General features: G+C 39.0%; 1 protein-coding gene across 1 annotated transcript; it reads left to right on the top strand.

Annotated features, from left to right (window-relative positions):
• The first annotated feature begins 387 nt into the window (after window positions 1-387).
• Window positions 388-1,764, top strand: LOC128666435 (uncharacterized). The gene has a single exon (XM_053721038.1). The coding sequence runs from the start codon at window positions 778-780 to the stop codon at window positions 1,762-1,764; it is 987 nt and encodes a 328-aa protein (XP_053577013.1). The 5' UTR covers window positions 388-777.
• Window positions 1,765-15,424: the final 13,660 nt, after the last annotated feature.

Raw genomic sequence — 15,424 nt, 5'->3', positions numbered from 1 at the left:
TGGGCATCTTCAAAACTTGACGTTGGTTTAGTTCAGTGTACCCCATATAAAGCCAGATTAAAACCTAATACTACTCCAGTGTTTATTAAACAATATCCATTGTCTAGAGAAAAGAAAGAAGGGATAAGACCCATGATAGAGGAATTCCTTAAACAAGGAATCCTCCGTCCAGTAGTTTCTCCCTATAATACCCCCATAAATCCGATCCCAAAGAAAGACAATTAATATAGGTTAGTACAAGACCTAAGGGCAATTAATGAAATAGTAATCCCAATTGCCCCAATTGTCCCAGATGTTACAACCTTACTGACAGCCATTCCACATGATGCCTGTATATTTACAGTCATTGATTTAGCTAACGCATATTTTTCAGTCCGATTGGACCCTGAGACACAGCTACTTATGGCTTTTTATTATGATGGGCGTCAGCTTACCTGGACACGCCTCCCTCAAGGCTATGTGGCCTCACCTGCGGTCTACTCGCTGGTGCTCCAACGTACTTTGCGGTCATGGACTCCCAGCCACGGTTCCGTCCTCCTTCAGTACGTCGATGACCTACTGTTGTGTAGTCCTAACCAGGAGGCTAATACAGTAGATACAATAAGTCTGTTAAAACACCTTGCTGCTGAAGGTCATAAAATAGCAAAACATAAGCTACAAGTAGGAGTGACAAAAGTTGATTACCTTGGTTTTGTGCTTTCCCAAGGCCACCGGTCCATTAGTCCCAAACGAATCTAAGCGATTCAACAGATCCCAAAGCCAGTTACTAGAAAGGACATGCTAACCTTTCTAGGTATGATTAATTATTGCAGACAATGGATTCCTGAGTGCTCCCATCATGATTCCATTCTAAGGCAAGCCACAAAAGGGGATAGCCCTGAACATATACAATGGACCACAGACATGACTAAATCCTACATAGCTCTGAAGACTAGCATTATTAGTGCCCCTGCTTTAGGACTACCTGATTATTGTAAACCATTTCACTTGTATGCGAGGGACAATTGTAAAACCATGGCTGCTGTCTGTGCCCAAGAGCATGGTGGAGGCAATATGCGTCCCGTAGCTTTCTTTTCCAAAGTAGTTCCAATACCGGTACAAGGGATGCCGGCGTGTCTCCGAGCATTGGCGGCTTGCGCCATGGCTGTAGAGATGGTTGAAACAATCACATTAGGCCATCCAATAGTACTACACACTAGTCACCAAGTTTTACATCTTGTAAAAAATGTCACTACCCAACACATGACTTCTCAAAGACTTTCTGGTTATGAATGTATATTACTGAATAATACAAATCTGACTATTAAATATAGTAGTGTATCCTCAGGGCCAACTCAAATACTTAGTGCCTTACTTACAGGATCACCAGACTTTCCAACAGATCATGATTGTATAGAGGTAATACACCACATTACCACACCAAGACCTGACTTGATGGATAAACCTTTTGACCATGCTGATAATGTGTTTGTTGATGGTTCTTGTTCCCGACCTAGTGATGGTATTTATAAGACAGGCTATGTCGTTGTGCAACTACCAGACATTGTTCTAGATGCAGGCCCCATTCCTTATCCTTCTGCACAAGCTGCAGAATTAATAGCACTTACAAAAGCATGTAAATTGTTTGAAAATAAATCTGTTAACATTTACACTGACTCTCGCTATGCTTTTGGGGTTGTGCACGATTTTGGTATGATATGGAAACAACGTGGTTTTGTTTCAGCAGATGGCAAGACCATCTCTCATACAGACCTGATTAATTAACTTTTAGAGGCCATACAACTCCCAAAGGACATAGCGATCATACATTGCCGTGCACATACATACAAGTCTGACCCTATTTCCTTGGGTAATGCACTTGCAGATAAAATTGCTAAAGAGGCTGCTTATGTTTCTCATACACCCAAATCCACCATCCGTATGTATGCTGTTTTAGCCCCACCTTCATGTCCTACAGACCATATGCTTTTTGAACTCCAGGGACATGCCACTTCTAGTGACATATCTTTCTGGACTACTAATGGGTTAGCTTTAGATGAGAATGGTTTGTTTTCTAAAGAGGGGAAGGTGGGCATACCGGAAAGCAGTGCACCACTCTTTATAGCACAAGCCCATGGTGTTGGACACCTAGGTATAAAACCAACAACTAACTTATTGAAGCAATCTTTCTACATTAGAGGTATAGGTGATCATTGCAAGGCATATATTAATAGATGTGTATATTGCTTACAGACCAATGCAACCATTCCCAATAAAGCCCAGCATGACCACTTACCCCCACCTACAGCCCCATTCACACATCTACAAATTGATTTTACACATATTCCAAAAACTGGCACTAAACAATTATATCTGCTTGTAATAGTTGACCAATTTTCTAAGTGGCCAGAAGCTTTTGTTACCCAGAGGGAAGATGCAAAAACAGTCGCTAAAATTTTAGCCACTGAAATAATTCCCAGATTTGGTTGTCCGCTTCAGATTAATTCTGATAACGGTCCAGCGTTCATTAGTAAAATCACACATGAGTTAGTAGAATGGTTACAGATTAATTGGAACTTTCACATTCCCTACCATCCTCAAAGCTCAGGGATTGTAGAAAGAATGAATCGCAATATCAAGGAAAAACTTTTAAAGGCAACAGCAGGTACATGGGTTAAATGGCAAAACTATTTACCAGCGATTTTAGCAGAAATCAGAATGACCCCAAATAGGACAACCAGGTTGTCTCCATTTGAGGTCCTAATGGGTAGACCATTCCCAACTCCATGGGTAAAAGGCCCACTTATCATTAAAAATGGTGATTTAGATTGTATTAAGGAACAATATGTAAAACAATTGATTGATAAATTGAATGGCATCTATGGTGATGTGTCTTCCCGTTTACCTCTTCCCTCACAGGAACCAACCCATCCTTTCAAGCCTGGAGATCTGGTCTGCATTCGCCAGCTGAATAAAGCAAAGAAAGGAGGTTTCCCGTTCAGCAAGCCAGTCACTGTGATCGCTGTAACCAGGACTGCCGTACTGACTGATGACAAGGACATCTGGATACACGCTTCACGAGTGAAACTCTGTCCAAAGAGAGGAGAAGCGGGTGACAAGCTATCGGTCACCCCTCACAAAGGAGAAGTGGGTGATAAGGTATCGATCACTCCTCACAAAGACCAGGATGACCATCTCAATCATGGATCCAAGACATTTCTGCAAGATCTTCCTTTTCCTAATGGGGATATTGATCTTTGTGTATATCCCAATAGTATTAATAACGGCATGTTATTACGCACCTGAAGATGCTGAACACTTTACACCTATTTTGTTTACTATTATTAACATTGTTTAACTGTTACATGTCTTGTACTTTAGGAAAGAAAATATCAGGTATGATACAAGATGCAGAAAAAGTTCAACTGCAAAATTTAATTAGAGGTAGACCCAGATAGTTTATATTGTAGGAACATTACAGATTATGTGATCACGATGTGATCAAAGAGGGGAATGATGGGTATGTATGTATGTATGTGTATGTGTGTATGTGTATATATATATATATATGTGTATATATGTGTATGTATATATATTATATATATTATGTTATATGGGTAATTTGAATCTCACATATTAAGCATATTGAGGGTAACTTTAAATCTAGTATCAAATGTTTATAATGCAGCATTCCACAAGTTTCTTTCTGTATAAGTTGTAACATATGGTTCTAATATAAGTTCCTCTCTACAAATGGATATGGGCATATTCTGTTATGTGCTATAACAACATTCTTATTTCCTGTGGGCCCCTTATGCAGATGTGAAGTTAACTACGTTTTTTATATATTTCCTGTGACCTCATGTATGACGTATACATTCCTATAAATTCTTTGTGTGTTCTTCAAATAAACGGGACTTTTGTGAAAACACTCAGTTGCATGTGTGTGTGATTTCAGTGGTCACCCCAGGGCCCTGAAGAAAACGTGTGCCGCACCCTTATCAGCCAGAGCAGAGCTAAGGAACAAAAGAAGTGACCCTACAAAACTGGTGTCAGAAGTGGGATGAAACAGGGAACTCTCGGAAGGTGAGCTGAACAAAGAGTCTTTTTATTCTGACCTTTTTTCTCTTACCACGAGACCCCTTAAGTTTCATTTTACATAGGAATAGTTGGGGAATATATATATGTGAATCTTTGGTAGATTCTAAAAGAGGAATAGTAGATTTTCTTGGTAAAAATCAGGTTAAATATATATATGAATCTTTGGTAGATTCTAATCAAATCTTTGATTAAAAATAAAAAAAATAAAAAGGGAATAAGATTTCTTTGGTAGAAATCAGGTTATATAAAGTCTGGCTGAAGGGTTAAAACACACGTTTTCTTACTGCTTGCTTTTGAAATATTGCTGTATGGCTAACATTGTTTTAAAGTTATAAGATAAATACTGCATTGTTTATATGAATTTTCTTGCTGCTTGTTTTTAAATATGCTGTATGGCAAAATACTGTTTATTTGTATAAAGTGTTAAGGAAGTAAAATACTGCTTATTGTTTAAAGTATTAAGAAAGTAAACTGTTGCTTATATGTATTGCTGTTTCTGAATGTTAGTTAAAATGCTACATTTTTTCTGGTGAAGGGTGACCTTTGACCTAGAGATAATTAATGCCAGAAACTACTGAAAGAATCAGCATAGTGATATTTTTTTTTCTTTCTCTTGTTGTAAACTTAAGCATTAAGCACAATAACTGGTAACGGAGTACAACCATTCTAGTTAATGTGGTTTATGCAAAAAGATTCAATAATTAATTGCTCTTAAAGGTAAAGGTATTGTATTTTTTATTTTTATTATTTTTTTTTTTTTTGTATTGTATTATATGTTGTTGTAAATGTTTTAAAAGATAAGTTAGGAGTTGAGAATGGGCAAATCCCAGTCTAAACAATTTCCATCACCTATGCAAGGTGAAAAATGTAAAGATTATGTGGGAAAATATAGCAGATTGGACAGAAGCTATGAGAAGCTCTGATCCATTCCCCAGAGAGGGGGATAATGATACATTTCATATGAATATGGTAAAAGGGTTGTGTCTAGGTGATGAAGAGGCATTTCCATGGTATAATGGTGATCCAAGATGGTTATATGGATTATATGAAAAAGGGTGGGGAAAATTGGCTGACTGTTGCTCCATACTGGCGATATATTGATATAGATGGGAATAAAAAGAAGGGTAAAAGTGAGAAGCAAAGACAGAAAGCATATTCACCCCCCCCTGCCCCATATAATGCCCCTCACCTACCTTTGCCATCATATAACAGACTATATCCTAGCCTCCCATCCCCTAGTGACATAGATCTAGAGACTATTGCTATTGCCTCTGCTCAGGTACCCCAGGAATGGACCTTGCCAGGACCTTCTGTAACTCCCCGATACCAGGTCACTAAACCCCCAATTATGCCCAAACCCCCGATTAAGGTTGAACCAGTAACACCTTCCTACCCCCCTACAATAACCCCACAATATAAAAGAGGGAATGAAGAAGTAGAGGAGGAGGAGGCAGCTGTACCAGAAGCTAGTATGCCATTTCTTACTGTGGGAGACCAATTAATTATTAAACCTTTGTCCCCGGGTGAATTAAGGGAAATTACCAAGGGAGCCCCAAATCCCCGTCAACATCCATCAGCTTGTATTATGTATTTAAAAAGAATGTTACAAGGACAAAACATGACACAGACAGATATAAGAATTATTATTGATGCACTTCTAGACTATGACCCTGAGTCAGGTTGGGAGTGGGGTAATGTAAAGAGTATTAGTAAATTGAGTCGAGATCCAACAATTAACTATGCCCTAAACACACGTGAAGGACTTGATGAAATGTGGACAGAATTAAGTATAGAAATGCATAAATATGGAAGGATAAACAAAGTATGTCAATTGCACTAGCGTGCAAACAGAATACAAAGGAAACAGTAGTAGAATTTGTTAAGCGTTTTTATAAATGCTAGAAGGAAGAGGCTGGAATGGAATCAGGAGATTCAATGGGCTCTCTGAAGGTCCAGACTTGCATTAGTAATATGCAACCTCAGCTTTCTTTGTTGGTGAAACAACTTGTCTCTGATTGGCCAGAGTTGACTCCAGCAGAATTCTTGAAAAGAATTCATGAAAAAGAAGGGGCAGGTTGTTTTGACATCAGGAAATTAGAGGGAAAAACGCTGCTTTTTATCAAAAGCAGAGTTTACAACATTGTGATCCATTCCAGGCCAGGGAAAGGGATAATACAGGGAGTAATAGAATGTTTGTGAGAGGTAGAGGAAGAGCTAGAGGAAGAGCTAGAGGGAATTATACTTCAAACAGAACACATTGTTTTAACTGTGGGGAACAGGGACATTGGAAAAATGAATGCCCAAAACCCCCTAATAATTCTGGCCCCCCTTACAATCCCCGACAGTATAACAGACAGCCTTACATAGCCCCTGCACCCATGGAGGCACCCAAACACAACATACAATGGCCATAGGGGTGCCTAGAAGGTAGCACTCCAATTTTTCCAGTGGTGTCAACAAGTTATCATGAGCAACCGTACTTAGTCCTAGAAGTAGAGGGAGAACCCCTACCATTTCTAGTAGACACAGGAGCTACATGCTCTGCCTTATGCTCAGATATGTATGATGGCATTACTGGAAAATCTGAACCTTCTCTAGGGATTAATGGAGTGCTGACTCAGACTCGCATCACACCGCCGCTTGAAGTTAGGGTACCCTGTACTGGCCAACAACTTTTGCACCCATTTCGTATTATAACTGGGTGTCCCCTTAACCTTTTGGGTCGTGATCTTATGGGTCCCCTTGGTTTGAAAGTAGCTGTCACTAGACAGGGTGGGTTAGACGTGAGTCTAGGGTCCACTAACCTGTGTTTTTTTAATGACATATTGACAGATGTCCCATCCTCTGTATGGGCATCTTCAAAACTTGACGTTGGTTTAGTTCAGTGTACCCCATATAAAGCCAGATTAAAACCTAATACTACTCCAGTGTTTATTAAACAATATCCATTGTCTAGAGAAAAGAAAGAAGGGATAAGACCCATGATAGAGGAATTCCTTAAACAAGGAATCCTCCGTCCAGTAGTTTCTCCCTATAATACCCCCATAAATCCGATCCCAAAGAAAGACAATTAATATAGGTTAGTACAAGACCTAAGGGCAATTAATGAAATAGTAATCCCAATTGCCCCAATTGTCCCAGATGTTACAACCTTACTCACAGCCATTCCACATGATGCCTGTATATTTACAGTCATTGATTTAGCTAACGCATTTTTTTCAGTCCGATTGGACCCTGAGACACAGCTACTTATGGCTTTTTATTATGATGGGCGTCAGCTTACCTGGACACGCCTCCCTCAAGGCTATGTGGCCTCACCTGCGGTCTACTCGCTGGTGCTCCAACGTACTTTGCGGTCATGGACTCCCAGCCACGGTTCCGTCCTCCTTCAGTACGTCGATGACCTACTGTTGTGTAGTCCTAACCAGGAGGCTAATACAGTAGATACAATAAGTCTGTTAAAACACCTTGCTGCTGAAGGTCATAAAATAGCAAAACATAAGCTACAAGTAGGAGTGACAAAAGTTGATTACCTTGGTTTTGTGCTTTCCCAAGGCCACCGGTCCATTAGTCCCAAACGAATCTAAGCGATTCAACAGATCCCAACAGATAAGGAACAAAAGAAGTGACCCTACAGTGCTAAAATAGCAAATCCTGTATTTTTTGCCGCTAATTTAGCAATTTGAAAAGCGGCATCAGTAATAAAGGAATTAGCTAGCTTAAGAGCCTTAATTCTATCTAGAATGTCATCTAATGGAGTCTCAACCTTAAGAGACTCTTCTAGAGCCTCAAACCAAAAAGCTGCTGCAGTAGTTACTGGAACAATGCAAGCCGTAGGTTGTAAAAGAAATCCCTGATTAACAAATTTCTTTAGTAGACCCTCTAATTTCTTATCCATAGGATCCTTGAAAGCACAACTATCCTCAATGGGTATAGTAGTACGCTTAGCTAGGGAAGGTATAGCTCCCTCTACCTTAGGGACCGCTTGCTATGAGTCCCGAATGGTATCTGATATAGGAAACATTTTCTTAAAATTAGGAGAGGGAGAAAACGGTATACCTGGTCTATCCCATTCCTTACTAATAATTTCCGAAATCAGTGTAAGTAGGAACTTCCAAATATTTATCCATTTTACACAATTTCTCTGGAGGAATCACAATAGGATCACAATCATCCAGAGTCGCTAAAACCTCCCTCAGCAACAGGCGGAGGTGTTCAAGCTTAAATTTAAATGACATAGCATCCGAATCTGTCTGACGCAAAACATTCCCTGAATCAGAAATTTCACCCTCAGACAGTAATTCCCTGATCCCCAACTGAGAGCACTGTGAGGGAACATCGGAAATAGCTAATAAAGCATCAGAGGATTCAGTATTTACATTAATAATTGACCTACTGCATTTACCCTGCAACACTGGTAATTTAGACAATACCTCTGTAAGGGTAGTTGACATAACTGCAGCCATCTTCTGCAGAGTAAAGGAATTAGACGCACTAGAAGTACTAGGCGTCGCTTGTGTGGGCATAAAAGGTTGTGACACTTGGGGAGAATTGGATGGCATATCCTGATTCTCTTCAGATTGAGAATCATCCCTAGACACACTTACTTTATTTAAAATATGCTTTTTACATTGTAAAGCCCTTTCAGTACAAAAGTTACACAATGTTAGAGGGGGTTGCACAATAGCTTCTAAACACACAGAACAATGAGAAACCTCAATGTCAGACATGTTGAACAGACTAGTAATACCATAAAAGTCGTTTAAACACTTATTTATAGCATAAAATAAACATTAGAAAAAATGTGTACTGTGCCTTTAAGAAAAGAAAAAGTGAACAATGTTTCCAAAATGCACAAAAAAACGTTAAATTATTCCCGAATATAACTTAATATCGTTGGTTAATCCAAACATTACTGCACCCAGAAGCAAGGGCAGAAATAAGGCTTTAGAAGTACTTATATCAACATGTAGTCAAAAGATAGATAAAAATACACTCTGCACCTCCTACCTGCCCCCAGGGTACTTCGAATCAAGTTTCCAACCCTTCAGACCAGCTACACAGTCCAGGAGCCACAGAGTTACTGTTTGCTGCTGCTAAGCCAGAAGAAATTGTGCCAAAATAGGCTCCGCCCCTTAAGGTCAAAAGTCAGAGTAGGCACAAACAACACTGCATGGAAATGCAGTTTTGGACTAAAGTAAAAATAAACACACAATATAACCCTCAAGCATAAAACCAATACATTTTAAGTGCCAAAAATAAAAAAACAAAAAACATTGTTCTGTATATTGTCTCCCTTATCACATAATGCCCAAATATCAACTAATGATAAATATAAAATAGGGACTCCAGTAACACCCCTATTAAAATAGGTTTTACTGCTTACCCCATTCCCATACAGGGAAATAATGCCAGCCAGTTCTGATACACCAAGTCTCCTTAGAAAAAAAGGCTGCACATACCTTAATGCTGCTTGTAGCATGAAACCGGTCTCCACACTGATGATGTCTCATGGTTACCTTCAGAAGTCTTGTGGGAACCAGCGTGGATTTTCTGCTATTTTACCTGTGTATGACCAGGAAGCAGGAAAGATGGAGCGGATAACAACATTTAATTCTTGGTTAGATAAGTGGTGCAGGGAACGAGGATTTGGTTTTATTGGCCATTATAGCTCTGTTTGGAAAGATACTAGGTTATTTAGGAGAGATGGCTTGCATTTGGATGCTAAAGGAACAGAGTATCTGGGAGAGGAGTTCAAATACTTTATTAGAAATCATTTAAACTAATAAAGGGGGGTAGCATTAATATATCCACCTGCCCCCCACAGCATGCCAAAACTGTTAGTCCAAGTAACAATTCTAGAAATTCTAGTAGAAAAATTCTTCGTGCCATGAGCACAAATGCTCGCAGCTTAGGAAATAAATTACCTGAACTCATTTCAATAATGACTAGGGACAACTTGGATTTAGTAGCTATAACAGAAACATGGTACAATGATTTGCATGACTGGGACATAGCCATACCTGGATACAGGTTATTTAAAAAGAACAGAGTAGGAAAGAAAGGTGGAGGAGTTGCTTTGTATGTAAATGAAAATATAAAGGTTACTGAAATTGTAGGAACAAATGATGAGGTGGAAAGTATGTGGGTGACTTTGGAAATTGGAGATAAAAATGTTTTTAGAATAGGGGTTGTATATAGGCCTCCATTGCAGGATGAAAAACTGGACAATCTGTTATTAGATGAAATAACCAAAATGACCATGAAGGGTAAGGTTATAGTACTGGGGGACTTTAATTTGCCAGATATAGACTGGAAGATTCCTTCTGCTAGATCGGCTAGAAGCAGGTATATTCTTGAATCTCTGCTAGGGGAATCACTTGAACAATTAGTCAAGGAACCAACTCGTAAGGAAGCTATATTAGATCTAATACTTACAAACAGTGATACAGTTTCAGATGTGTGTGTAGGTGAGAACTTAGGATCCAGTGATCATCAATCTGTTTGGTTTAGTATTCATGTTCAGGAACTGTCCACCCAGACTAAAACAAAAGTTTTAGACTTTAGGACGGCAGATTTTTCATTAATGGGAGAATACCTAAAAAACTATTTAAAGGGGAAAACTCTTATTACAGGGGTTCAAGAACAGTGGGAATTTGTGAAAGGTGCCATTTTAGATGCAACCGCACACTGTATTAGACATGTCTGTAAAAGTAAAAGAAAGCGGAAACCAATTTGGTTTTCCAAAGAAGTAGCACATGCTGTAAAGACAAAAAAGATAGCTTATAAAAATTACAGACACACACAAGCAGATGATGATATGAAAATATGGAGACTCCAACAAAAAAAGACTAAGCAGTTAATTAGGAAGGTTAAAGCTCATGCAGAAGAGAAGATAGCACAGTCAGTAAAACATGGGGACAAAACATTCTTTAGATATATCAGTGAAAGAAGAAAAAATAAGGTAGGAATAGTAAAATTGAAATCAGTTGATGGTAGAATAATAGAAGGAGATAAGCAGATTGAAGACTGTCTCAATGATTACTTCTGTTCTGTTTTCACTAAAGATTGTGAAGATACAATGTCTACATTAAGGGATGCTACGCAAAATAGAAACAAGCTTAACAGTAATCTTTTTACAGAGGATGAGGTTTTGTTAGCATTATCAAAAATAAATGTTACAAAGGCAGTGGGTCCTGATAATATTCATCCAAGGGTTTTAAAAGAACTTCGATCAGTGCTAACTGTCCCATTAACTGATCTGTTTAATCAGTCACTATTAACAGGAGCTGTCCCAGATGATTGGAGAATAGCAAATGTAATACCCCTTCATAAAAAGGGCAGTAGAGAAGAATCTGGCAACTACAGGCCAGTTAGTTTAACTTCAGTAATAGGGAAATTAAGCCTCTTAAAAGAAAGAATTATGACTTACATAAAGACAAACAATTTAGAGGACCAAAATCAGCATGGTTTTACTTCAGGGAGATCATGTCAGACTAATCTAATTGACTTCTTTGATTATGTAACAAAATTATTAGACAAGGGAGGAGCAGTTGATGTAGCATATCTAGATTTCAGCAAAGCATTTGACACCGTCCCACACAATAAACTTATTCACAAACTATATCTCCTTGGTCTAGATTAAAAAAGTGTGAACTGGGTGGAATGCTGGCTTAAGGACAGAAAACAAAGTGTCTTAGTAAATGGAGTTCATTCAGCAGAGGGGGCTGTTACTAGTGGTGTTCCTCAGGGGTCAGTTCTGGGGCCTGTTTTGTTTAACATATTTATCTGCGATATCAGCAAAGGGCTACAGGGGAAAGTATGTCTCTTTGCAGATGATACAAAAATTTGCAACAGAGTGGATGTTCCAGGGGGGGTAGACAAAATGAGAAGTGATATACAACAATTGGAGGATTGGACAAACGACTGGGATCTAAAGTTTAACACAGCAAAGTGTAAAATAATGCATTTAGGGAAGAAAAATCCAAATGTTAATTACAGACTCAATGACACTTTACTGACTGTTACAGACGAGGAACAGGACTTGGGAATTACTATTTCAGATGATTTAAAACTTAGTAAACAATGTAGTAATGCAGCGAGTAAGGCTAGCAGAATGCTTGGATGTATTGGTAGAGGTATTTGCAGCAGAAATAGTAAGGTTCTTATGCCACTTTATAGATCATTAGTTAGGCCTCATCTTGAGTATTGTGTGCAGTTCTGGAGGCCATATCTTCAGAAGGATATTAACAAACTTGAATCTGTGCAAAGGAGGGCTACCAAAATGGTACATGGTCTAAAAAATAAAACTTACCAGGATAGGCTCAATGACCTAAATATGTATAGCTTAGAGGAGAGAAGGGAAAGAGGTGATATGATAGCAACTTTCAAGTACATTAAAGGGTTTAGTAAAACTGAGGCTGTGGGTATTTTACATAAAATGGAAAATTCAAGAACAAGGGGTCATGAGCTCAAGCTAAAGGGTAGTAGATTCAGAAGTAATTTGAGGAAGCACTTCTTTACAGAAAGAGTGATTGATTTATGGAATAAACTTCCTCAAGAGGTAGTAGCAACAAACACTGTGGGGGACTTTAAAAATGCATGGGACAAGCATAGGGCTATCCTACGAACTAGATAAGTTTATACTGTTAGGTAAGGTCGGGCAGACTTGTTGGGCCTATGGCTCTTATCTGCCGTCAATATCTATGTTTCTATGTTACAAATGCTAAGATTATCAAACCTCAGGGCAGAAATCTTCTTCCATATCCCCCTGAGGAAAATAGTACGCACCGGTACCATTTAAAAACTTCTTGATTGAGGAAACTAAAACTAACACCTCACTTTACCATGTCTTCCTAGTTTAACACAGGCAAAGAGAATGACTGAGGGTGGAGGGGAGGTGCTCTTTGCCACTTCCTGTTAGCAGGAGGTTAATATTCCCACAAGTAAGGATGAAATCTGTGGATTTATTTCACTGAAAAAAATAAACCCACAAACCAAATATAAGTTTATTCTAAAAAAATAAAAATAAAAACTTAAATCATAAGCAGAAGAATCAAACTGAAACAGCTGCCTGAAGAACTTTTCTACCAAAAACTGCTTCCGAAGAAGCAAACACATCAAAATGGTAGAATTTAGTAAATGTATGCAAAGAAGACCAAGTTGCTGCTTTGCAAATCTGATCAACTGAAGCTTTATTCTTAAAAGCCCAAGAAATGGAAACTGATCTAGTAGAATGAGCTGTAATTCTCTGAGGTGGGGCTTTATCCGACTCCAAATAAGCTTGATGAATCAAAAGCTTTAACCACTATGCCAAAGAAACGGCAGAAGCCTTCTGACCTTTCCTGGAACCAGAAAAGATAACAAATAAACTAGAAGTCTTCCTGAAATCTTTAGTGGCTTCAACATAATATTTCAGAGCTCTCACCACATCCAAAGAATGTAAAGATCTCTCCAAAGAATTCTTAGGATTAGGATACAAAGAAGGGACAACAATTTCTCTATTAATATTGTTAGAATTCACAACCTTAGGTAAGAATTCAAATGAAGTACGCAAAACTGCCTTATCCTGATGAAAAATCAGAAAAGGAGATTCACAAGAGAGAGCGGATAATTCAGAAACTCTTCTAGCAGAAGAGATGGCCAAAAGGAACAACACTTTCCAGGAAAGTAGTTTAATGTCCAAAGAATGCATAGGCTTAAATGGAGGAGCCTGTAAAGCCTTCAAAACCAAATTAAGACCCCAAGGAGGAGAGATTGATTTAATGACAGGCTTGATACGAACCGAAGCCTGTACCAAACAATGATTATCAGGAAGTTTAGCAATTTTCCTGTGGAATAAAACAGAAAGAGCAGAGATTTATCCTTTCAAGGAACTTGCAGACAAACCTTTATCCAAACCATCCTGAAGAAACTGTAAAATTCTAGGAATTCTAAAAGAATGCCAAGAGAATTTATGAGAAGAACACCATGAAATTTAAGTCTTCCAAACTCGATAATAAAGCCTGCAACATAGTATTAATCACTGAGTCAGAGAAACCTCTATGACTAAACGTTCAATCTCCATACCTTCAAATTTAATGATTTGAGATCCTGATGGAAAAAACGAACCTTGAGATAGAAGGTCTGGCCTTAATGAAAGTGGCCAAGGTTGGCAACTGGACATCTGAACAAGATCCGCATACAAAAACCTGTGAGGCCATGTTGGAGCCACCAGCAGCAAAAACGATTGCTCCATAATGATTTTGGAGATCACTTTTGGAAGAAGAACTAGAGGCGGAAAAATATAAGCCGTTTGATAACACAGAGGAAGTGTCAACGCATCCACTGTTTCTGCCTGAGGATCCCTGGACCTGGACAGGTACCTGGGAAGTTTTTTGTTTAGATGAGAAGCCATCAGATCTATTTCTGGAAGCCCTCACATCTGAACAATTTGAGAAAACACATTTGGGTGGAGAGACCATTCTTCCGGATGTAAAGTCTGACGACTGAGATAATCCGCTTTCCAATTGTCTATACCTGGGATATGAACCGCAGAAATTAGGCAGGAGCTGGATTCCGCCAAAAAAAGTATCCAAGATACTTCTTTCATAGCTTGAGGATTGTGAGTCCCACCCTGATGATTGACATATACGCCACAGTTGTGATATGGTCTGTCTGAAAACAAACAGTTCTCTCTTCAAGAGAGGCCAAAACTGAAGAGCCCTGAGAATTGCACGGAGTTCCAAAATATTGATTGGTAATCTCGCCTCTTGAGATTCCCAAACCCAGAGATCCCCAAACAGCTCCCCAACCTGAAAGACTCGCATCTGTTGTGATCACAGTCCAGGTTGGACGAATGAAAGAGGCCCCTAAAATTATACGATGGTGATCTAACCACCAAGTCAGAGAAAGTTGAACATTGGGATTTAAGGATATTAATTGTGATATCCTTATATAATTCCTGCACCATTGGTTCAGCATACAAAGCTGGAGAGGTCTCATATGAAAACGAGCAAAGGGGATCGCGTCTGATGCTGCAGTCATGAGACCTAAAACTTCCATGCACATAGCTACTGAAGGGAATGACTGAGACTGAAGGTTCCGACAGGCTGCAACCAGTTTCAAACGTTTCTTGTCTGTTAGAGACAAAGTCATGGACACTGAATCACTATCTGGAAACCTAAAAAGGTTACCTTTGTCTGAGGAATCAAAGAACTTTTTGGTAAATTGATCCTCCAGCCATGTCTTTGAAGAAACAACACTAGTTGATTCACGTGAGATTCTGCAGAATGTCAAGATTGAGCGAGTACTAAGATATCGTCCAAATAAGGAAACACCGCAATACCCCGCTCTCTGATTACAG

This window comes from Bombina bombina, chromosome 7, assembly GCF_027579735.1.
Source record: "Bombina bombina isolate aBomBom1 chromosome 7, aBomBom1.pri, whole genome shotgun sequence".
NCBI lineage: Eukaryota > Metazoa > Chordata > Amphibia > Anura > Bombinatoridae > Bombina > Bombina bombina.
This window is presented reverse-complemented; position numbering and strand designations above follow the sequence as displayed.